Source organism: Nuphar pumila, chromosome 7 (genome assembly GCF_984573655.1).
Source record: "Nuphar pumila chromosome 7, dmNupPumi1.hap1.1, whole genome shotgun sequence".
Taxonomy (NCBI): Eukaryota; Viridiplantae; Streptophyta; class Magnoliopsida; order Nymphaeales; family Nymphaeaceae; genus Nuphar; species Nuphar pumila.
In genome coordinates this window covers 19196229-19219779 of record NC_143255.1, presented here as the reverse complement: position 1 = coordinate 19219779, position 23551 = coordinate 19196229, and the positions used below count along the sequence as shown (strand labels likewise).

At 35.5% G+C, this 23551-nt stretch overlaps 1 protein-coding gene and 1 pseudogene across 1 annotated transcript in view; one reads left to right on the top strand and one right to left on the bottom strand.

The window, feature by feature from the left end:
• Nucleotides 1-4438, top strand: part of LOC149831392 (uncharacterized) — a 29382-nt gene extending 24944 nt beyond the window's left edge. The window contains exons 10-14 of the mRNA XM_090012045.1: nucleotides 85-163; nucleotides 256-464; nucleotides 3163-3308; nucleotides 3416-3538; nucleotides 4165-4438. Coding sequence (XP_089868171.1) covers nucleotides 85-163; nucleotides 256-464; nucleotides 3163-3308; nucleotides 3416-3538; nucleotides 4165-4320 — 713 coding nt within the window. The 3' untranslated portion in view covers nucleotides 4321-4438. The remainder of the gene's footprint in view (nucleotides 1-84; nucleotides 164-255; nucleotides 465-3162; nucleotides 3309-3415; nucleotides 3539-4164) is intronic.
• A 12919-nt stretch (nucleotides 4439-17357) lies between these two features.
• LOC149831391 (ethylene-responsive transcription factor ERF017 pseudogene) lies at nucleotides 17358-17918 on the bottom strand (annotated as a pseudogene).
• Between the last annotated feature and the right edge of the window lie 5633 nt (nucleotides 17919-23551).

The window sequence follows — 23551 nt, the reverse complement described above, 5'->3', positions numbered from 1 at the left end:
AACATGCTTGATTTTCTTTTTTAATAACTGGAGCAAGAAGTGAGTTGTTACATTTTTACCAAGTGTTACTTTCTGTCGTCATAGGTGCACATAAGCAGCTAATAACTTCACCACCAGTTGCCATCTTTCCTCACCCACTTGCAAGTGATTTAAGTTTTTCAAGGTGCATAGAGACCCATTTCGTCTTCCAAAAGAGATAATTATAAATGCCTCAACTATGTGGTCACAACTCATATTTCATACTTTTCTATGCAGGTATTGGAACTATTTGAGGAAGCAAACGTTTGTTCTGGAGTCATATGTAACAAGGGTCAATTGGTTGATGAACAAAGCTCTTTTTGCTGTGCACTGTTATCTATCCTGGGGTTTTGTTATGCCATACTTTATGGCTGTGATTCACTTTGCAGCTGCACTAAGAGTTGGATTCAGTGATTACCCGGAAAAAGGGACATCCTGCAACTATGGTGGGCATTTACATTTGTTTGTTTTGTTCATCCTAGTTTTAGATTCTCTTGTCCTAACCCTGTGACTGCCAAGAGACTCTGGCTGCAATTAGGTCCTTAATTGTTACTGGTGGTCTTGGCATCATCTTCCATATCTCTGCTTATTTGGTACCTCGGTCACAAACATCACCATTTTTTTCTAATTTACCATGACTGTTGCAATAAAATTCACGAAACTGTGAAATTGAGAATAAGATTGTGATATATCATATATTTAATTTTTGCATTTTTATTACATTGCGATTTTCACATGATTTATAATTTTCCTTTTTATATTTTCTCTTTATTTTTGGAACATTTAATTTATTATTCATTTTAAAATCATCAATATATTCCCATTTTTTCCTAAAAAGATGGATTTTTTAAAGCATCACAAGATCTTCCTTATGGTGAACTTCCCAACAATGATATTTGTGACAATAATAGGAATATGGCCTCTCTTTTTTGCATCTGCAGACCAACCTTATCAAAATCAGGTGTCTAGTTGTCATTTAAATCTAAACATGGAAACTAGTGAAATTTCAATGCAAAAACCTTCAAATAAATTTTTTTCTATTTTATACGAAAGAACCATTTTTTTACTACAGCAATTATGCCTAGAATGACAAAGACACCCATTTGGCACTTGCCCTGCCTTGGTGGAGGTCAGCAAATTCTGCAAGTTTTTCTTCCCCTAAATGTTCTTTGAAATACACGGTAGTGCATTTGATTGGCACTGCCAATTGGTAATTATAAGGGAAATTTCCAACTAAGAAACCGAATTTTACCTTATGTACCAGAAAAAGATCCACTTTCTAATAAGGTATATTTTAACTATTAAGGTTTATGTTTCTCATAAGGTCAGCAAATTCTGCAAGTTTTTCTTCCCCTAAATGTTCTTTGAAATACACGGTAGTGCATTTGATTGGCACTGCCAATTGGTAATTATAAGGGAAATTTCCAACTAAGAAACCGACTTTTACCTTATATACCAGAAAAAGATCCACTTTCTAATAAGGTATATTTTAACTATTAAGGTTTATGTTTCTCATAAGGAGAGAAATAGTGACCTAGTCCATCCTAACTCGGGATTTTATAGCTTCACCTTTGGTTATGATAAACTTATTAAAGCACCCTTTGGAAAATCACCTTTAAAATATCCACTTAGAGCAAATACTGGCCTTTTCATCTATATATAAGTGGTTTTTCATCTGCACTCTTAACATAAAAGGATTCAACAACTGGTTTATCTTTTACTATTATTTATAAATAACATAGGACTGTAAATGTACGTTTTGAAAGGGTGTCTCTAGAACATAGTGCAAAAGATCGGTTTTATATGAAAATGCCCTTTAAGAATTTTCATGAGAAACATTCATAGTTTTGCTTATTGTGAAAATTCATATTGGAAAGACTAGGTGTACTTTCTGTAAATTTGCTTACACATCATTGCAGATGCAGTCAGTACAAGGAACCAGCACGTCGTTTCAAAAATTAAAAAGGGCAGAAAACTTGAACTTAGTCTACCAAACTGATGGTGTTCAAAAGGCCATAGTTGCAGGTTGTTGCTTAGTCTAAACCTATAAACGTTTTTGTCTTTGCTTGTTACTGGAAAACTTGCTTTCGATCAAATTATTTAATCAAAAACCTTTTTTTTAAGTAAAAGTACTGGTGCAATATGTACTGCTGATTTTTAGGTTTCTTAAAACTACGTGAACATAAAAAGTTCCTAATCTACAATTTCACTAAATAAATTATTGACATCACGTCTATAGTGTTTGATCTAAAAAATTCAAAAAAAATTTGAACAATGATCCTTCTACAGGATATTATATAGCAAATAGATTGAAAATATCACAAATTTCTATAATTTAACTATGTTTTTTATTTTTGTTTTTATATGTTCTAGAGATATTTTTTACTTTGTGTTTGCAGGAAATACAAGTATTTGCAAAACCCCTTGTTTTGCTTTTTTGTATTTTTTTTCAAAGCAATGAGATTGTCCTGATATTTTTTTTGAGATCTATAGAAAATCCATTGATATCCCAATAAGTTGCTTCTTTGAGATATTGTCAAGATTGATATTGGTGGTTACATATGTATGTATGTATATTATGGGGAGGGGAGATTTGGTTAATCTAACATTAACTTACTGATAAAATTAATGTTTTTCAGTGCCAATAAAAACCAGTTTCAACTTCAATTGGAACTCAGGCTTATTCCATTGTGGTGTCAGATACGACCAAAATTTAAATGTGTTACTAATACATAAATCTCTTAATGACAAACATGACCTTTTGGTATTAGAATTTTGATAAATTTCGTACACCTTCCTAATATTATAATGTAATGAAACTTGGAGTGCTTTCTAGTTCAGAAAACTGTTGATCAGCCGATTTAACATTGCTAATATTAAATTCCTCCCTTATAGGTGGCAAACAGAATGGGAAAAGGATTTCACATGAATTGTTGGCACTTGGCATGGCAACCTCTTTTAGTTTTTCATTGAATTAAAAATGTATCATTACTTTTCTGTAGCAAAGTTACTGCTTTTGGTAAATAATGGAGAACTCTTATTGAAAACTGATAGTTGCTTGACTTGATTGCTAAAGTACCATGATGTTGGCCATGCGTCTCTGGATGATATCACATGATACACAATGAAAATGTTCTTGTTCAGGTTTACTTCTTGTTGGTTGCTTGGCTGTTTCTACATTTCTTGAACTTCTTGCTATGTGGAACCTCACAAAAGTCGAGATTCAACTATGCAATATGTTATCACCAGAAGAGCCACCAGTCTCGCTTCATTCATACAACTGGGGTCTTGTAAGTAGATAACAAAGCTGTTTTTGATTTTTGTGCATGTATTTGCCATTTACGTTTGCAATTATTTCTTTTTTTTGAGGTTTAATTTGTGTAGTTTTGTGGAGCAGGTCTTCCTTGCCATGTTGGTTGACAATCTTTTGTACCCAATCTCAGCAATGCGATCACATTTTACACAATCCATAAATTGGTCAGGTGTTAGATACCACCTGAAAAATGGGAAAGTAGACAAGGTATGCACACTTATTTGTAAATGCATTGTCATTAGTTTATGTTTAAGGTGCACCTCATACACATTTTAGTAAGTGAAATCATAGTTACCAGAAGTAGCTTCCTAGGGTGGGAAATACACTTTAAAAGTGGGAATCATGGGGAAACTCGCTTTCCATTAATGAGAATTGTGGTTTTATGCAACGAAAAGTGTTCTTCCAACTCGCTTCCCCCTTGTTAAATATATATCATGTTTTAAATCACAAGTATTATACTCATTTCATTTCTGAGATTATCTCGCTTCTTGTTTTCCTGTGATTTCTTATTCATTTCTACTCTCAATTCATACTGCTTCACGCCATTACCATTTTGCTTCCTGTACGCTTTCAAAATCGCTTCAGAAACGTATCCCGCTTCATGCTTCATACTATTTTCTAACATTTGCTTCCCTGCTTCTGCCTCACGTCACTTCTCATCCATTTTGTATCCTGGTAATTATGAGTTGAGCTTTCCGTCTTCTGGCTGTCATCCTTGCTGTGAGCCTGTGGCTTTCCTGGTAAGATGCACACACACACACACACACACACATGCATGCATGCATTATCTTCCATGGATGGCCATGCCAAATTATGCTGCTTGTGCTTCTCAGATTGATCGACCTAAAGAGCCTGGGATGCTCCGCACGGATTTAAGTGGAAAACATCTGTATGGTAAAAAGGGCCATCTAGTTGGTGCCTCATTCCTAAACTCTCTAACTAAAAGTTTTACACAGCGGCGCCAACCAAAGAAATTTGATGATGTTTAAAGTGCAAGACTTTTATGATTATGCAGCTCTTTTTCTGGTATGGAATCCGAGCCTTTGGGAATTTTTTGAATGAATGGTTGTAAGTCCTGTATTATGTGAACAGTGCAATCCCTTAGGGCAACCAGCAAGAAGCTGTCTTTGCTTGTGTATTATTGTTTGATCCATTTTTTGAGGTTCAACCTGCCATTCCCTCTACCATTCAATCCATTTTTTTTAGTCATTAGCTGAGCTCAGGTCGAACCTTCATATCTGTAGCATTATTTATTTGACAATAAAAAGAAATATTGCTCTCTCTCTCTCTCTCTCTCTTTCTCTCTCTCTTTGGCACAGACCTGTGCCTGGAGACCTCGTGGATTTGGACAAGTTATTAGTTGGTCTGGGTTCAATGTTGACATAGTTGAATAATAGCTTTCTTAGATAATATTTCTGTGGTATTGATTTCTGAGACTATTGTTGGTTCCAGGATTTGGATATGTGGAAGCTTTAGGATTATCCTGGATTCCCTTGGTCATTGCTGATGGTTCATCTGTTTTTCCAGCAATTCTGCTATTCAGCCCCTTTCCAACATAGATCAGGATGCATGATTAGCTAAGTCTGTTGCTCTGTTATGTCTTTGCAGATTGGTTAAGCCTTGAGTTGGAAATATGTTTCTCTCATGCACCATTTGAAGTCAGATGATGTTTTAAGCATCCTATGCTTAATTCTTTCCGGCCCACTCTGATGTCAATCAGTGAGGATATAAAGGTCATTGGTTAGGGATGTCGATGAATAGTATTTTATCCAATATCTGACCGAATCCGTTTCCATTTAGTTGCATTTGGTAAGCTAAAACCATATCCAATTATAATTGGATGTGGATATGCTTTTGATTTTTTGCAACCGAATCCATTTGAATGTAACAAAGTGGATCTGGAATGAGCTTCTCACCATCATAATCTGAATCCGTTTAGCCAACATCTGATTAGTTGACTATTGTATTGGCTGCATCTGAACCGAATCTGAACGCTTTACATCCCTAGTCCTGCGGCAAGTTCTAGGAAAAAATCCAATGCCCATGATATATAGTAATGATAGGGTGCTCTAGAAGCATACAACTACATCCACCCAGTAGAAACTATGGGTGAAGAACTGTAGGCTACATCTTCTCAATCAAACCTCATTTATGTATTTGACATAGTGTATTTGATAAGAATCATGGATCATGTTTTTGTATGTAAAATAAATTTTTTTGCCATAAAAATTTAGCGCATTGTGGCCATTGATTTTTGAAGAAATGAAAAACTACATGTACACATGATTCAAAAACTTGTTTTCCTATGAGAAATGTTTGTAGATCATATCTGTAGACTTTTATTTATGAAGAACTCAAAAGCTATGAAAATTATAGTTTCTACTAGATGAGAGTTAGAGCTCTTGAGGCACCCTATTTAGGGGTGTCAACTGGCCTGGTTTACTTGGACCCCACCAGAACCAAGCCCTATAGGGTCCGGGTATGGTGATATTTAGAAGACCTGATTAAGACCCAAGTCCGGACCCAAAGGTCTGATTAATACATGGACCTGAGTATAGTTTGTGAAATTTGATACCATACTAGGACCCGACCTGTGTTTCGATTAAGACCCACAATTTTTCAATGTAAAAATGATAAAAAAAATATGGTTTTACCAGGTATGGTCCAGGTTTGGTTCATGTAGTTCTTATCGGGTCCGGGTATGATTTTTCTTATAGTAGACGTGATTAGACTTAGGTTTGGACCTGATACCATACTAAAAAATCTGGTCCAAGTCTGGTTCTACCTAGATCCGAACCAAACCCATCTTGTTGACAACCCTAACCCTATATATATATATATATATATATATATATATATATATATATATATATATATATATAGAGAGAGAGAGAGAGAGAGAGAGAGAGAGAGAGAGAGAGAGAGAGAGAGAGAGAGAGAGAGAGATGGGTATTTGATTGAGAATATATCAAATAAAAGTTAGGTCTAAATTATGAATGTTTTCGATATTTTAAAATGCAATAACAAATAATGTAGTTAAACTTTTGATTAATAGAGCCACCACGAGCTCAAGTAGATGTAATGAACTCAGACAAGCATAGAGATCTAAGTAGGCTTTCACTCAACTCATTTACCGACATCAAGAGGACATATATCAGCTGAGATCGTTAAATAGAAAATGATCGTACTCTACGACAAATACGATGTGTTTTTTGAAATGCCTTATAATTTTTACTATTATTCTCATGTTCAAAATCACAAATATCTAGTTTTAAAAATACTTTTTTGCCTTTTCACATGCGATTTCCTAATTATATGAGAATTTTCTCTCAAATATGTGACTATTTTTTTGCAAAACAATCTTTATTCTCATATATGCATCTCTTCGATTCGACGTCAAAAGCTTACATTTTTATAGTCATTAAAAAGATGAGACATAGGTCTATAACTTTTCTGTTTTGAGTCAGAAACAAAAAACTATCTAGGGTTTTCATTTCTGTATTCCAAAATAAGAATAGAATCATACTCTCCAGATTGTAACAAGCGCAACTTTGCTTTTTCTGTCTATTCTATGTTATTTTTAGCTACATACACTGAAAATTGAGAAAAAGAAGAAGAGATAGATTAGGACGTTATCTTTCCAATGCTACCAAGATCACTTTGATCTGATGAGCAGTTGGAGGAAATATCCTCTAGAAGATAGACTATTTGGTTATTCCAGTCTATAGAGCATGTTTTTATTTTGATTTTAGAATTAAAAAAATGAGAACCCTAGAGGGGTTTTCGAGTATAACTTAAAATAGAAAAGTTCTAAGCCTATGTCTCAACTTTTCAACGACTATAAAAATATAGGTTTTTGACGTTAGAGAAGAGAGATACATACCTGATAACAAAGACTGTTCTGCAAAATTTATATATGATTTTCATATATATTTTATGATTTTCTCTTAAGTACATGTGGAGTTCCTCCTAAATATATGCAATTTTTTCTTATATATGTGATTTTTCTCTTAAATATATATAATTTTTTCTTTATATGCGATTTTTTCTCAAATATGTAATTTTCTTTTAAATATATATGATTTTCATAAACAAAAAATGCATATATAGGAGGAATTCCATATATATTTAAGAGAAAATCACATATATAAGAAAAATTTTGTATATATAGGAGAAAAATTGTATATTTAGGAGAAAATTTGCATATATAAGAAGAACTCTGCATATATTTAAGAAGAAATCACATAAAATGTATGTGAAAATCACATATTTAAGAGAAAATTGCATATAAAGGAGAAAAATCACATACATTTTGAAGAAAATCATATATACAAGAAAAAAAGCATATACATTTAGGAGAAAAATTGCATATATAAAAAGAAATCACACATATTTAGGAGAAAATCGCATATATAGGATGAACTCCACATATATTTAAGAGAAAATCGTAAAAAATATATATGATTCCTCACAAAATATATGTAAAAATTGCATATATTTTCTACAGAATAGTCTATGTTCTTAGGTCTTCATCTCTTCGATTCAATATTGAAAACTTATATTTTTATAGTCGTTGAAAAGTTGAGACATAAACCTATAATTTTTTTTTGAGTCAAAGACAAAACCCTTCTAGAGTTCCAAAATCAGAATAGAAGCATGTTTTGTATATTAAAACAATCGAACAATCTATCTTTTAAAAGACGTTTCTCCCCAATCGCTCATCATATCAAGGTGATCTTGGTGGCGTTGAAAAATTAATATCCTTATCTATCTATTTTTTTTATATATTTTTCTCGATTTTCAATGCATATAGTTAGAAAATAGCATTGAGTAGACAGAAAAAGTATAGCCGCTTCTATTTCAGTCGGCAGAGCATGCTTCTATTCCAGTTTTGAAACTCAGAAATGAAAATTTTAGAGAGATTTTTAGCTCTAACTCAAAACAAAAAAGTTATAGGTCTATATCTCAACTTTCCAACAACTATAAAAGTGTAAGTTTTTGATGTCAGATCAGAGCAATACAGATCTTACAATAGAGACTCTTATGAAAAAATAGTCACATGTTTGAAAGAAAATTCATATATATTTAGAGAATTGCATGTGAGAAGAGTAAAAAAGTCTTTTTAAAATTAGATATTTGCGATTTTGGATATGAAGACAACAACAACAACTACTACTAGGCCTTCATCTCAAAACAATTGGGGTCGGCGATATGAACAAAAAAAGAAAATCATTCTGGGTCTTCCACATGAATCCTTCTCCTCCAATCATTTCTATCCAATGCCATGTCCTCGGTGAGGTTCAAAGCATTCATATCCTTTCCTATCACCTCCATCCATGTCTTCCTAGGCCTACCCCGACCTCTTTTAACTAATATATTTTCCCATTTCTCCATCCTTCTAACTGGAGCATCATTAGGCCTTCGCCGAATATGTCCAAACCACCGTAAATGATTCTCTCTCATCTTATTTTCAATGGGTGCAACGCCTACCTTCTTACGTATCTCCTCGTTCCGAATCTTATCTTTTATTGTATTTCCACACATCCATCTCAGCATACGCATATCAGCGACACTCATTTTTTGAATCTGATGTCTCTTGGCAGCCCAACATTTCGTACCATATAGTAAAGCGGGCCTAATAGTCGTCCTATAAAACTTTCCCTTCAACCGCAATGACATTCTACGATCGCACAACACTCCAGTTGCACTTTTCCATTTGATTTTGGATATGAAGAGAATGACAAAAATTGTAAGACATTTCAAAAAATGCGTGATATTTGCTATACAACACAGTCATTTTTTGATCATTAAAATTAATGAAATCTCATATATAAAACTTGAACATTGGATGTGCATGTTGTTTCAGGCATATAACATTCAGGCATATGTTAACAGTTAATTAAGCACATGAGCAGAGAATCTCAGCCTAGGCTGTTGGAGCACGGCTAAAACCTAACAAACCCAGGCTCGAGCTTGAGTCAAACTTGGACCTGAGAGAGCATCGTTAAGGCTCGATCTTATTTGAAATAAAAAAATAAAATAAATTTTCTGTGTAACATGTAGAACAAGAGGGTCAGGCATCAAATCTGTGACCTCTGTTTCAACAGCACACAAGGAAACCGCATCATTGTTTGTGTTAATATATGAAACAAGATCCTCCGTATACATAACAAACAAGCTTAAAGTGACGCTTGATTTCGAGCTCATTTATCTAAATCGAGTTTATGATTTAAGCTTAAGGTTGGTGAACAAAGCTTGAGCCAAGCTCAAGCTACTTGGCTCATAGTTCATCCCTATCCAGAGTGGTTCCATTTGCACCCTTAACCAAATTAAACAGTACTGTTGTAAGCATTGTTCTTCGTAAATGACAATCGAGTAATCAATCATCCTAGTGAAGAGTTGTCATTCTGGCACAATTAATAGCAATGATTTTCACACCTTCCCCATAACTTTTTTTGAGATTAATAGGATTGATTCTTGAGCAGTATTGCAGCCATCATTTGATCGGTGCAGCAGAAGCATCTAGCATGCATACGGCCTCAACCTAATCAATTATTTACATGAAATAAGAAACACTGCTGCACCATGCTGCACGCAGAATGTAAATGGTTCATACTCGGATTGGATGCGGTCAATACCAAATTCAACTAATCGGATGTTTCCTAAACGGATTCAGACTTGGATGGTGAAAAGCTCATACCAATCCACTTCTTTTTTTTACATGTAATCGGATTCGGATATCTATCAAATCCACATCCATTGGATTCGGTAGCAAAAAACCAAAACCATATCAGAATCCGATTATAATTGGATATGGTTTTGGTCTCACTAAACGAAGCTGGATTTGGTCGGATATCTAATAAAATCTGGTCCATTGACATCCCTATGTGCACTTGATGCCCTGGACAAGTCATCCAGGATGATGCGTCCGACAATTTGTCTCAAACAAATGACACAAATACTATGGTTGCTCCCGTTTTTTGCATGGACACCCATGTCCTGTGTGTCCCATGCTGGGGGGACATTTGTCCACAGACAATTGTGTCCCACTGTTCAAAAGCACCAAACCAGACACAATCAGTAGGGCCACTAATTTTTTTTTATGAAGGATGGGTAAACCACCCTTGAGATCGGAGACCTAGTCACGCTGCCTGCCATACTTACGGTTGCTGTCCCCACGGTGGAAACCCGTAGCATACCCCTTGCCCCTAGGGAGTCACCAAGCTTCAGTTGAGCAAGGGCATATCCTCATTAATGCAAGGCTCTGACCCACATGGGAATGGGACCCTGATCACCCGCCTAGTGGGCAAGGCCCCCTCCACTGTGACAAACCCCTTGGTATGGGTGGCAACGGGCCGACCCGCAAATGGACAGGGCCAGGCCAAAAGCGGGCCAGACCATTAGTGGGTGCCACATAAATTATTTTCAAGATATTGTGATAATTAAGCCATTTAAAATAGCTGAAAGAATATAATGTATATTCACCATATTTTAAAAAAAATTGCAATATTTCTCATTATGGATATTTATCATATTATACGTTTGTGAACCCAAATTGAAGGGCGTACACTGTTACACAATAAATCACCACAGATAGTTTTTTTATTCACAACTTCTTGCCTTTCTCACTTGAAATGCTAGGATTCTTAGATCTCGGAATTTTTCTTATATATTCTAACACGGCCTTGAAAACCCTTTTGTAACACTTTGAAAGGGGGCTGAATTGAGACATGTCTAATGGAGAAGTGCTCATTCAACTCAAGGGTTGCATCCCCTTGAGGACATGTAACCATTGAAAGTGGCACTCCTCAATGGTTTATAACCACATATTCCCAACATCTCTCATTTGGACACAAGGGATACATAGTGTCACACCATTTTCTTTCATTCAGGGACATATTTTGTACACTAATGTTACTTGTATGCTATTCATGCATTATATAGATTTTTCATACATATCTCACATGACTAATTGTACTTGTATGTTAATCACACATTCTATGAATTTTTCAGACATACCTCATAAGGCTAATGTTCATTAATATCCAAGTCTTAATAGACTCACATGTCTTAAAAGACATTATATAATCAACTTTCATATCATATGAAAGAAATAAGTAATAGTCTAATTATGAGACATAACTTATAACTCATGTTATGGAATTATCTATGATACACTAATTATAATCAATATATCTTTCATGGCTTTATATCCATTCCAAACTTATCATATGCATAAAACACTTTTTTTCATAATATCTTGAGAATAACTATCTTCATGATATGTTAACATACATATTAATAATTGAGACTTATTGACATACACTATGCATTTTTTATTTTTCATAACATCATGAGATCTTTTGTTAGCATATCATCATTATAATCTAAGTCATATCTATCTCACATAAATATATGAAACTTTCAACATTCTTTTTTGTTTGAAAGACAAGTTGGGGTTAGGTAGACCCCTACCAGTTATACAACTATTACCATTGGATTTTGAACCTGCAATGTCCCAGCACAAGATGTGCACAAGCTGCTCCTACCAAACAAGTAGAGCCTTATCAAACTTATGCATTCAAAATCTTAATAGAGCAAATATGCATATACTTTTATCTAGAGTATCACCATGATAAATTTCATCATGATAAATCATATATCGATATTGTTGTCTTATCTCATATAATCAATTCTTCATAAAGCTCATATGTATAAATTAGTCGACTAGGGTCTCTTATGACTTTCATGATCTTAAGACATTTTGTGCCAATATTGCACATAGTCTATAAATAAAATAAAATAATATATTTTCAGATAATGATCATATACACATAAGTAAAAAACATTCATTACTTGCATGGATCCATGACAAATATACTTACCATTTTTACTGATAAATCAAACTCTCACTATCTATGTGCACCATTCAAAAAATCAAAGAAAATGAATATTATATGCATTTCCAAACTCTAGGTACCTAGAATCAACTGAAAAGTTAATATGCATATTTTATTTATCATATATTTATAAAAATATATTTTAATCAGGCCAATTATTTTCTAATCATTTTGTATTTATATATATCCATATCTAAATTATCATGAATTGGACTATCCAATCAATGTTGCACACCATGCATAAAGCCTTATGATATTCAATTAGTTTTTCATACAACAAACCATTTATGGAGCAAGATTATTTATCATCATTTTCAAACGAATATTCACATAGAAAAGCAAAACCAAATTGAGCTCTCACTTTTGTCATGCATATCAATTTATCAATATATATGCAAAGTAAAGCATCATATATCAAATACATGTATTATTTCTTAGGACAAAACACAAATCCTCTAATCAAAATCAATTTGATATGAATTATATCCAAACCCGATGTGAGTTTCTTTTTCTATGCCATCATACTTGATTGTGTCAAAGGCTATAAACTTATTTTTAAAGCTCTCGACATATCAAAAATCAAATAAATGTATGAAACTTTAAAATATTAGTTTAGATTCATATATATATAGATCCAAGAGCAAGTTCATTGAATTCAAATCAATTCATATTTAAATCTTACTCTAGATATTCTCATCAAGCCAAACAAGACCCTTAAAATGACCTAAAGATCATATATGTATCTTTATCAATCATTGGACTTAATCATATAGAATTTGACTATATTTTAAATCTACATGATTATCATCTAAGTCAAATGGATATAATGCCATATTCAAACATAGAACATATTTAAGCTATGCAAAATCATGGGTCATATAGGATTGATTGTAGTCCAAATTCATTATTCACACATAATTAAACTCAAAATTTATCCAGATCCACCATAAAATCTAGGCTAAACTAAAATTATGTATCAATAAGATCTAAGCATGAATCACCAACAAAACATATCTAACAAAAATAAAGCAAAATCCAACTCACTTGTATCAAGTACATATTTCATTCGGACCATAACTAAATTTATACTATGAGTTTTGAGTCAAAATCAATTTCAAAACTTGATCTCAGTAGTCAATACTTTGATCTAATTTTCAATTATTTGATTCAACACTTAAATAACCTCAAAAATCATAAAATGACCCATTCAATAAAATATAATGATCATAGATCTAAATCAGGTAATAAATGAAATTTGAGAACTGACCTCAATTTCGCAAAACAAAAGTCCATAAAACCTGTTTGGGGAGTTCCACATGCAGCTTTGGATGCAGTTCAATGGTTCATTTTGTCCATGCGTGTCAAACATGTCCACTCCCTTATAACTGGATCCAATTTGATCTGATCTAATATAGACTCAACCTGATTATAACAACATGAATAAATTCTGATTATGTCTAAGTCATTCTGGTCCAATTAATTCAATAGGTACAAGCCAAAAAGAACCAATCTTTTATGACTCTATCTGATCCAAGCATAACCCGATTTATTCTACTAGATCTAACTTGATCTATGAAACTCGTTAGGTCTAATTTCACATAGCTAAATCATATCCTTTTGTTAACCTGAATTGCTTTGTCATGAGCAGATCTGAATTATTGCTTACATCCCATTTATTGTATTCAAACTGGTATAACCCAATGGACCGGTTCTGTCTAACTTGGATCAACATGATTACCATAGGCTGGATCTAATTCACACAACATGATCTGATCCAAAATAATTGGATCGATCCAATCCAAATAACTGTAGGTTGGATCTAATTCACACAGCCCAGCCAAATCCAATCTTATTTGAATGGATCTTTAGAATGCAATTGAAGTATGATCTATCCAATTTGGATTGACATGATCCAATATAACTCAATCAACACCAAATCTGAACATTTGGGACTAATCCAAATAGGATCTAACATCAGGTCTACCTGAATCCATCTTTGCCAAATCCAATTTGGTGCAACTTGATCCCTCTATCAGATTCAACCTAACATATATGGATCTGGTCCAACCTACAGATTTGGTCCAATATAGTTAAACTCAACCCAAATAGGCTCTCGATCTAGTCTTTTCTAAATCAATTGGAACAACTTGGCTTTAACCAAGTCAGTTTAATCTTATGAGTATGAACCATCTAATTAGATCCAGCCAGATCTAGGTAGTTTGGTTCAGCCCACCAAATCTGATATGGTAATAGTCCTTGGCTAGTCCAAATGTATATTGCATATGACCCAATTTGGTTTAAATCAAATCACATCTACAACCCAAAGTGGTCAGGACTGAGCCCAACAAGTCAATACCGTTCTTTTCAGCATGATCTGGTCTGATTTAATCCAAATTAGGTTCCAGTCTCACTAGATATGATCTGAACTTTATCATGCCTACATGCAAATATCCCGATCCAATCCAAACCGAACTAAGTCTATATCTTGATTAGGTCCTGATTTGGGTGCAACATAATCCAGTTAAGTCTGATTTATTGTTATCAGATCCAACTCATTTTTCATAGATCTAATTCAGTCTACTAGATCCAATCAGATATAGACTTCAACAGAGACTTTGTTAGGCCCGGCCCATTCATGGCATTCCAAATGCAAATGTATCCGATCAGTTTTAACTAGACCCGAACCAATTAAATTTTGAAATGGAGATAAACTGAACTTGTTTTGTCTAGATCTAATATGATGAAAACTGAAATACTACCAAGTGAACCCCTCTTATAATTTTCCTTACTGTTCTATTATTTCAAGTCTTTTCAACAATTGATATGTAACAGAACCACTAAACAGTAAATACTACATACTGCAGGAACTATTTCTACAACAATATATTGTTATTCTATATTTAAAACTAACAACAACATTATACAAAAATGCAACCCCTAAATAAAAAGTACCTATCTAAAATATGAATTATTTTTATGAACATAGGGATCACCCTGATATTTCAGGCTGACAAAACTGCACAACCTAGCAACCAAAACAACCTTTTCTCAAAATTCAAGGGCTATATCATAACCACTTGTTTGTAAAAAAAATGGTGTAAGAACCACCTTCTAGCAATTTTTAAGGGTCAAAGATCCTAAATGGAATAATTAGAAGATTTTAAAAGGATGGGAGGATGGCCTCGTTTAATCTGAAATGGGGTTCTGAAAGAGTTCTATGCCTTTTCTCTCTCTTTTCACTTTCTTCCTTTCTCTTTCCCCTTCCTAGCAAACAGCTTCTAAACTCTTGTTTGAATTGGTAAAAATGTGTCTAAGAGACCACAAACAAACAACAAACATAAAATTCCTTAAAGCCCCTAGAACATGTGAGAGATTGTATGTAGTTGCTTAGTCATGGCGTAGAGAGGCACCCAAGCACAGTCTGGATCAAGCAGGGACTTTCACTGCTAACGTCTTACTCTAGGAGCAATCACTTGCTTTGATACTACTGTAGAAATTATACGGTTGCGGAAATAGGTGAACCCGAGTCGAAAGGCGAACGCTATTACACAATAAATTGCGACCGACATATTATTGATTCCTAGCCTCTTACCTTTCTCATTTGGAATGCTGAGATTCTTAGATCTCAAAAATTTTCTAGTATATTCTAACATGACCTTCAAAGTCCGTTTGTAGTACTTAGAAAGAGGGTTGGATTGAGACATGTTCAATGGAAAAGTGCCGCTTCGACTCAAGGATTGCATCCTTTGGAAGACATGTAACCGTTGGAGGTGACTTACACCAACTATTACCTCTCTTAGTTCACATATTGCCAACATATTTTACCAAAAAATCTAGTTCACATCTAACCTTGGCTTTGTTCCAGTGGTTTCAGGATGACACCAAACTTTCTTTGTCATGTATATAGTCAAGCATCTTTGAGATGACCATTTATTGGATTAATAATTTGATCATGAAGCAATGACGTTATATCGCCTTTGAAAATCATGGATGCAGGTTATTTTGACTCATTGGACCCCATAGATGGGTTAAATATGGCCCAAGTGCGAGGAATTGATATTTGGATCGGGTTTTTTTCGACCTAAAAATAAGATTTTGTAAGTGATGAATATCTCGCAGATTGCACATATTATGGGTGGTTGATTTTTCAAGGCTTCTAAAATTTTACCTAGTTGTTGTAATTCGATGATTCTACTAAATAAAAATATAGATCAGATCTAATGGGTTAGATTAAAATAAAAGGCCAAATATTAACAAGTGTAGCTTGTAGACCGTTTATCTTCCAAACTGTCTCAACCCCCTTTATAATACATACTTGTATGCATTTTTTATTTAATCTAAACCCATAGATGTGATCGCCATGCATTATTTAGTAGAAAATATGTATTAATTTAAACATTTTTTTATGTTTTGTTGTATTTTTAGCTCAACGAAAACATCAATTGCCTATATTGCACCCAAAACTTGATTAATTAAAAATCATGAATTCTTGTTAAACTGATTGGATTCAAAAGCATAGTTATTAGTAAATAAATAATGATAAACCCATCAAATATGTTTGGATTAAGCACAAAACTTTAAGCAAGTATATTTTAGCTACTCATTACTCAGTTTTTGTTTGCTATCGTTACAAAGTTGCAACCAGCACGTGCCTACGTGCATCACCAACCTCACGTGGATCACATGGCGGATACATGTGGGCCACCTCAAAAAAAAGTCATGAAATAATAATAAATAATTTAATGAAATAGGTTTATCTTTGTTCAGAATACACTTTATGGTTTATATATATATATATATATATATATATAAAACAAAGTATAGCTTGTATGTAGGTGCGTCACCACTACTGCGGGTCCCACTTTTTTTTTCTAAAGGGTCACCTTCTCAGGATCATTAGATTGTGAAGATCGGACGGTATAAATTCTCACCTCACACACAAGAAAACAAAAAGGCTAAGAGAGGGGGGTGATAAGAAATAGGGTGCTGGTAGGGACCCCACATGTGGGTCCCTCAAGAATAAAAAAAAATGCTGCCACCGGGTCACCCAAACAAAAAACAGTCGTTTCGCCGGAAATTTTGCCGGAAAATAAAAATCCCCGGCATCCTCCAATAGAACGAGCATATCAGAAGGTCCAAAGTGAAGACTGGTAAAAGGCGCTGCTGCCGAAATCTTCCTCCATTGCCGGAGCGAGCCCAACCTCCGCCGGAATCCCCTCGTTCATCAAATAGGTGCCGAATTCCGATTCCCCGCTGCCGGAATCCGCCGCCAGAGACTCCAGAAACGACCAGTCCTCGTCGTCGCCGGCCACATGTTTCTCGCCCTCCGAGGGTGCAGCAGCCGCCTCTCCCTCGTGTGCGAACCGTGCCGCCGCTGCCTGGATCTGCGACGAGTTCAGCGTCGATGCCTCCGGGATGTTGGGCGGGTTGTCCGGGAAGTTCAATTTTCCGGCGGAGCCACGGAGGCAGAAGACGGCAGCGTCGTAGGCCCTCGCCGCCTTTTCGGGCGTGTCGTACGACCCGAGCCAGATCCGTTCCCGGCTGTTCGGCAGCCGGACCTCCGCCACCCACTTCCCCCACTTCCTCATCCTCACCCCCTTGAATCTGCCGCTGCCCCCGCCGGAGCACTCCCCTATATGCGGCCGGCTCGCCGGCCTCTCCATCTGCTCCGACGACGGTTTCACCATCTTCTCTATGAAATTCACCACCAAAAACCAGATTTTCAATCTCAAAAATACGATCTTGATCAAGCCAGGCCAACTTGATAAAACTCCATTTCGATCACTGTTAATTTCAGCTTCCAAACCTGCCGGAAAAATCCCGCACTAGCCAAAATCGAGCTGCAGTAACTAAGAAAACCCACGGGATTTCTTCGACTGGGTCGGAGAAATCCGGAAATCTGCCGCCAACCCAATTGAAAAAATCCGATTTCGATTCTAATTCCGGCCTACCCTAAAAAAAATTCGAGCTCTGTGGGATTGAGTTTCACACTCTAGTAAGCAGCAAAACTCGCATGGGAGCTCCTCAGGTTCGCCGGAATTTGTGAAATCGTTCACGATCCAAACGAAGAAAACAATTTCTGTTCCGGATCTTAGCGTGGCCACAAACCGGAAGTGCCTGCCGAGTTCCTGATTTGTGCCAGCGCAGTGTTTCGGTCTTCCGTCGGCCTGTTTGGGCTGATTTATACTCTCTGGCTCCACTCAGTCCAGCACACCAACTTGTTCTCCAAAACCGTGTTGGGCCCCCACATGCACGACGAAAACACTGTCAGTATGTGGGACCCACTGCAGTTCTTAGGCTAATCTTGACGACAGTGGTATGAAAGTTGAAACCGTGGATTTCAGACATACACGTTTCACCATTTCTCTCAGGTGCCATATTTTTCTTTTGCTCTGATGACGTTGACACGCTGAGTAATTGTCTGTGTGGGACCCATGGTGTAGTTGGGTCCCACAACAGCGGATGCATATGGCTGACTAGGATTCCATGGTTAAGACTGTGTGGTTAGGGATGCCAGTGAACCCGAGCGGGTGAGGGGGGACGAGCTCTCTACCCCCGCCCCCATTTCAAAATACTGCCTTCATTCTCCGTTTTTCACCTCCACTCTCGGTTCATTTTATGTTTCATGTCCTTCGTCTCCACCCTAAACAGAGCAAGTTCAGACGGGTTCTTGTTTTTCTCTGTTTTAATATTTAAATGGTCATTCTTTTTTTTAGGGTTAGGCAAGTAATTAAGAACTTAAGGTTAAATATATATATAAGATTTAAATATCATTTTATAATATAATAAATGCATATTAGTAATTTCTTTAACAAAAATTGAAAACAGAGTAGGGCCGATTAAGAATAAGTCCATCACCACCTCCATTATTCCAGCATGAGTTTTTGATTTTCACCTCCATCCCCCATCCATTCTCCGTTTCATGTCCTCCATCCCCACCTCAAACAGGATGGGTTTGGATGGATCCTCTCGTTCCTAAGTGTGGTCAAGGAAAAAATAATGACCTTTGTTAGGAAAGTTTTAAAATATTAAATCTTGATGATTTTGTTTACTACCAAAGTGTTTTGAAAAAGTTTAGTCTCATATCTAAGAGAGAAAAGTTTTCAAGAGGTTTAAATAGAGAGTTTGTTATCTATTCTTTAGTTTGGTAAGCCTTGGGTCATTAGGTGGATTGCGGACGTTGTTGCGCATCGTGTAGCAACGCACGCGCACGTGTGCGCGCAAGGGCGCTTGAGACACAATGTGGCGTTTTGATGACACACTTTGCACTTCTTGTTTTAGATTTTCGGTTTTGAGATATTTGGCTGTTTGAAAGGTTTTAATAACATTCATATTGAGTTTATAGCGCTTTGTGACTGTTGGACGGTTTTGAAGGCCTTTTATTGACAGTCAAAGGTGGGTGACCGTTCAAGGACCTTTTCATCCTATTTTCAAACCGTCTGGATTATGACCATTAATCCCATTTATCTCAAAACGTTTTGGCATTTCTCACAAGTCTATAAATATCTTCCTTTTCTGTCTTTTGAATTATCGGAATTTCTGACTCTCCAGTTTTCTCTTTTCTATCTTCTCGGTTTGGCTTGCAGAGTTCATGTGTGGGAGAGGTCATCTGTTCTTGCGAAGCAGTGACTCTCTTGAGGTTCAAGCCTAGTTGTATCCTGGGAACACAATCGTGACAAAACCCTTTTTCGCATCTTCGGAATTCTCGGAGTGGGGCGATTGAAGTTCTAAAGATAGCGATCTTAAGAACGTGCCTCTAGGCTTGAAATCTCTTTTCTGAAATCCATTTTTATACAAGGTTGGAATAACAATTTTAGAACTTTATTATGGCCTCTGGTTCGACATCCAACTCCATCAATCTGCTTAGCCGTGACCTTGAAAAACTCGATCGATTTGATGAGTCAAACTTCAAACGGTGGCAATCAAAGGTCTCTTTCTTGTTGTTCGAGCTGCATATCGACTATGTCCTCAAAAAGCCCTGTCCCATTGTCGTTGCTGGAGAAGTTGAGAGGGAAGAACAGAAGAAAGAGCGAGAGAAGTGGCATACTGACAACTATCGATGCAAAGGGCATATCCTGAACACTTTAGCCGATTCTCTCTTTGACCTGTATTCACCATTGGAGTCGGCTAGAGAGTTGTGGAATGCTCTCGAGATCAAGTACAATGCAGAAGATGCTGGTAACAAAAGGTTTATTGTAGATCAGTATGTTAATTTTTCTATTGTTGATGATAAGTCGATACTTGCTCAAATTCATGAGATGCAAATTCTGGCCTATAAGATCAAATGAGAAGGTATGTATCTTGATGATGACTTTCAAGTTGCTGTCATCATTGGGAAACTGCCGGATTCCTGAAAAGAATATATGAATCACCTAAAACATAAAAATGAGAAAATCACTTTAGATGGTCTTCTTAAGGACATCCGAATTGAAGAGGAGACTCGTCTTCGTGACAAAAAGAATTCGAGTCCTAAAGAAGGTTATCCTAAAGTGAATTTTGTTAGTAACAAGGGTGGCAAAATCATGAAAACTCAGAAAATCAAAAAGGATTTCGTGAAAGAGAAAAAGCCAACTGATAAAAAGAAAATTAGTTGCTATGTTTGTGGCAAGTTTGGCCATTTTGCTAGAGAATGCAAAGAACGAAAGAGGACTGGTCCTAAGCTAAATGAGTCAGAAGGGCGGCTTGTTGTTGTAATCTCTGAAACTTTTATGGTGGCTGCAAATATTGACTGGTACCTGGATACTAGAAGCACTGTTCATGTGGCAAACGACAGAAACTTGTTCAAGTCGTATGAAGTAGTGGGGGAGGGATGCAATCTCTTTATGGAAAACTCTTCCTCAACTAAAGTGCTGGGAAAATGGAGTGTAGAAATTAAGTTCACCTCCGGGAAAGTCCTAACACTTGAGAATGTCCACTATGCTCCAGAAGTTTGGAAAAATTTAATCTCTACAGATCTACTTTCACGAAATGACTTTAAGATTGTTATTGAGTCTGGGATTGTAACTGTGACCAAAGGAAAAAAATCTTTGTAGGAAAAGGGTTTGCCACTGGTGGTATGTTCAAGATGAGCATAAATGAAGCTACTACTTCTGTTTATATGATTGACTTATATTTTCTTTAGCATTCATGATTAGGACATATCAATTCTGGTGGTATTCATAATATGAATAACTTTGATCTTCTTCCTTGTCATGTTAGAATAGAACATAAACATAAGTGTGAGACATGCATTCAAACTAAGCTAACTAGACTCCCGTTTCCTAGTGTAGAAAAGAATTATAAATTGCTTGAATTAATGCATTTTGATGTGTGTACTATTGATAATGTTTTAAGTCGTGGTGGCTATAGGTACTTCATTACCTTTATAGATGATTACTCGAAATTCTGTTATGTTTATTTGATGAAACATAAATCTGAAGCATTTTCCAAATTTCTTCTTTATCTTGCTGAAGTACAAAATAAGTTTAAAACAAATATTCTACATTTAAGAACAAATAGAGGAGGTGAATACTTAGGAGGAGAATTTGATAAATTCTGTGAAGATAATGGCATTATCCATCAAACTTCAGCACCTAGAACTTCTGAACAAAATGGAGTAGCTGAAAGGAAAAACAAAACACTTGTAGAAATGATGAATGCTATGCTTCTTAATACGGGTTTGCATTCCAACTTATGGGGAGAGGCTATACTTTCTGCTTGTTATATTCTTAATCGAGTTCCTTATTCCAAATCTGAAAAATCACCTTATGAATTGTGTTTTGGTAAGAAACCTAATCTTAGTTATTTTCGTGTTTGGGGTTGTTTAGCATATGTTAAAATTCCAGAAAATAAAAGGAAGAAGGTTGGACCTAAAGCATTTAAATGTGCATTTGTTGGGTATGCTGAACATGGTAAAGCATATAGATTTCTGGACATTGTTAATGATGTTATTATAGAATCTAGAGATGCATCTTTCATAGAACATAAAAATGCATTTGATTCTTTTCTTGATGGCAATCACATTACAGTAGATGAACATCCTGTTAATGACATGATTGAATATTCTAATGATTGTACTGATGAACCAGAAACTGAAGTTAGACACAGTAAACGCATTAGAAAACCAACTAATTTTGGTTCTGACTTTTATACATTTCTAATTGAGAATGATCCTGTGTCTTTTCAAGAAGCGATGTCTTCTCAAAATGCTACCTTTTGGAGAGAAGCTATTAATGATAAAATAAAATCAATTATGTCTAATAATGTTTGGAAATTAGTGGATTTACCTATTGGTTGCAAAACTATTGATTGCAAATGGATTTTCAAAAAGAAATTAAAAGCTGATGGTACAATCGATAAATTTAAAGCACGTTTGGTTGCAAAAGGCTTTAAACAAAAAGAAGGTATTGATTATTTTGATACTTTTGCTCCTGTAACCAAAATATCTACTATTAGAATTTTGATTGCCATGGCTGCCATATATAAGATTCAAATCCATCAAATGGACATGAAAACAACCTTTTGAATGGAGAATTAGATGAAGAGATATATATGGAGCAACCTGAAGGCTTTGTAGTGCTAGGGTAAGAGCGCAAAGTTTGCAAACTTGAGAAATCCTTATATGAATTAAAGCAAGCCCCTAAACAATGACATAAGAAATTTGATAGTTCTCTGGTACATAACGGTTTTAAAATTTATGATGCTAACAAATATGTCTACAGTAAAGTAGACAGTAGCTCAATTATTATTATTTGTTTATATGTTGATGATATGCTTATTTTGGGTAACAATAGTGAATGCATAAATCAAACAAAAAGATTTTTATCTTCCTTGTTTTGTATGAAAGACTTGGGTGCTGCAGATGTTATTTTAGGAATCAAAAGTATAAGAAATAATAATAGCATTGTATTATGTCAATCACATTATATTGTGAAAATTCTTACAAAGTATGGATATCTTAATAGTTCACTAGCATGCATCCCATATGATCCAAATATGAAATTGACTCCTAATGTTGGTGCAAGTGTTCAACAATTAAAATATGTCAGTGTTGTAGGTAGCCTTATGTATGCAATGAACTGCACAAGGCCTGATATTGCCTATGCAATGAGTAAAGTGTGTAGATACACTAATAATCCTGGTCATCAACACTGGAATGCAGTGAACATGATTCTTAGATATCTAAAGCATACGTTAGACTATGGAATTCACTATACCGAGTTTTCTGCTATTATTGAAGGGTATAGTGATGCAAGTTGGAATACCGACTTTAAAGATTCCAAGTCTACGAGTGGTTGGGTTTTTACCCTTGGCAGAGGAGAAGTTGCATGGGGGTCTAAGA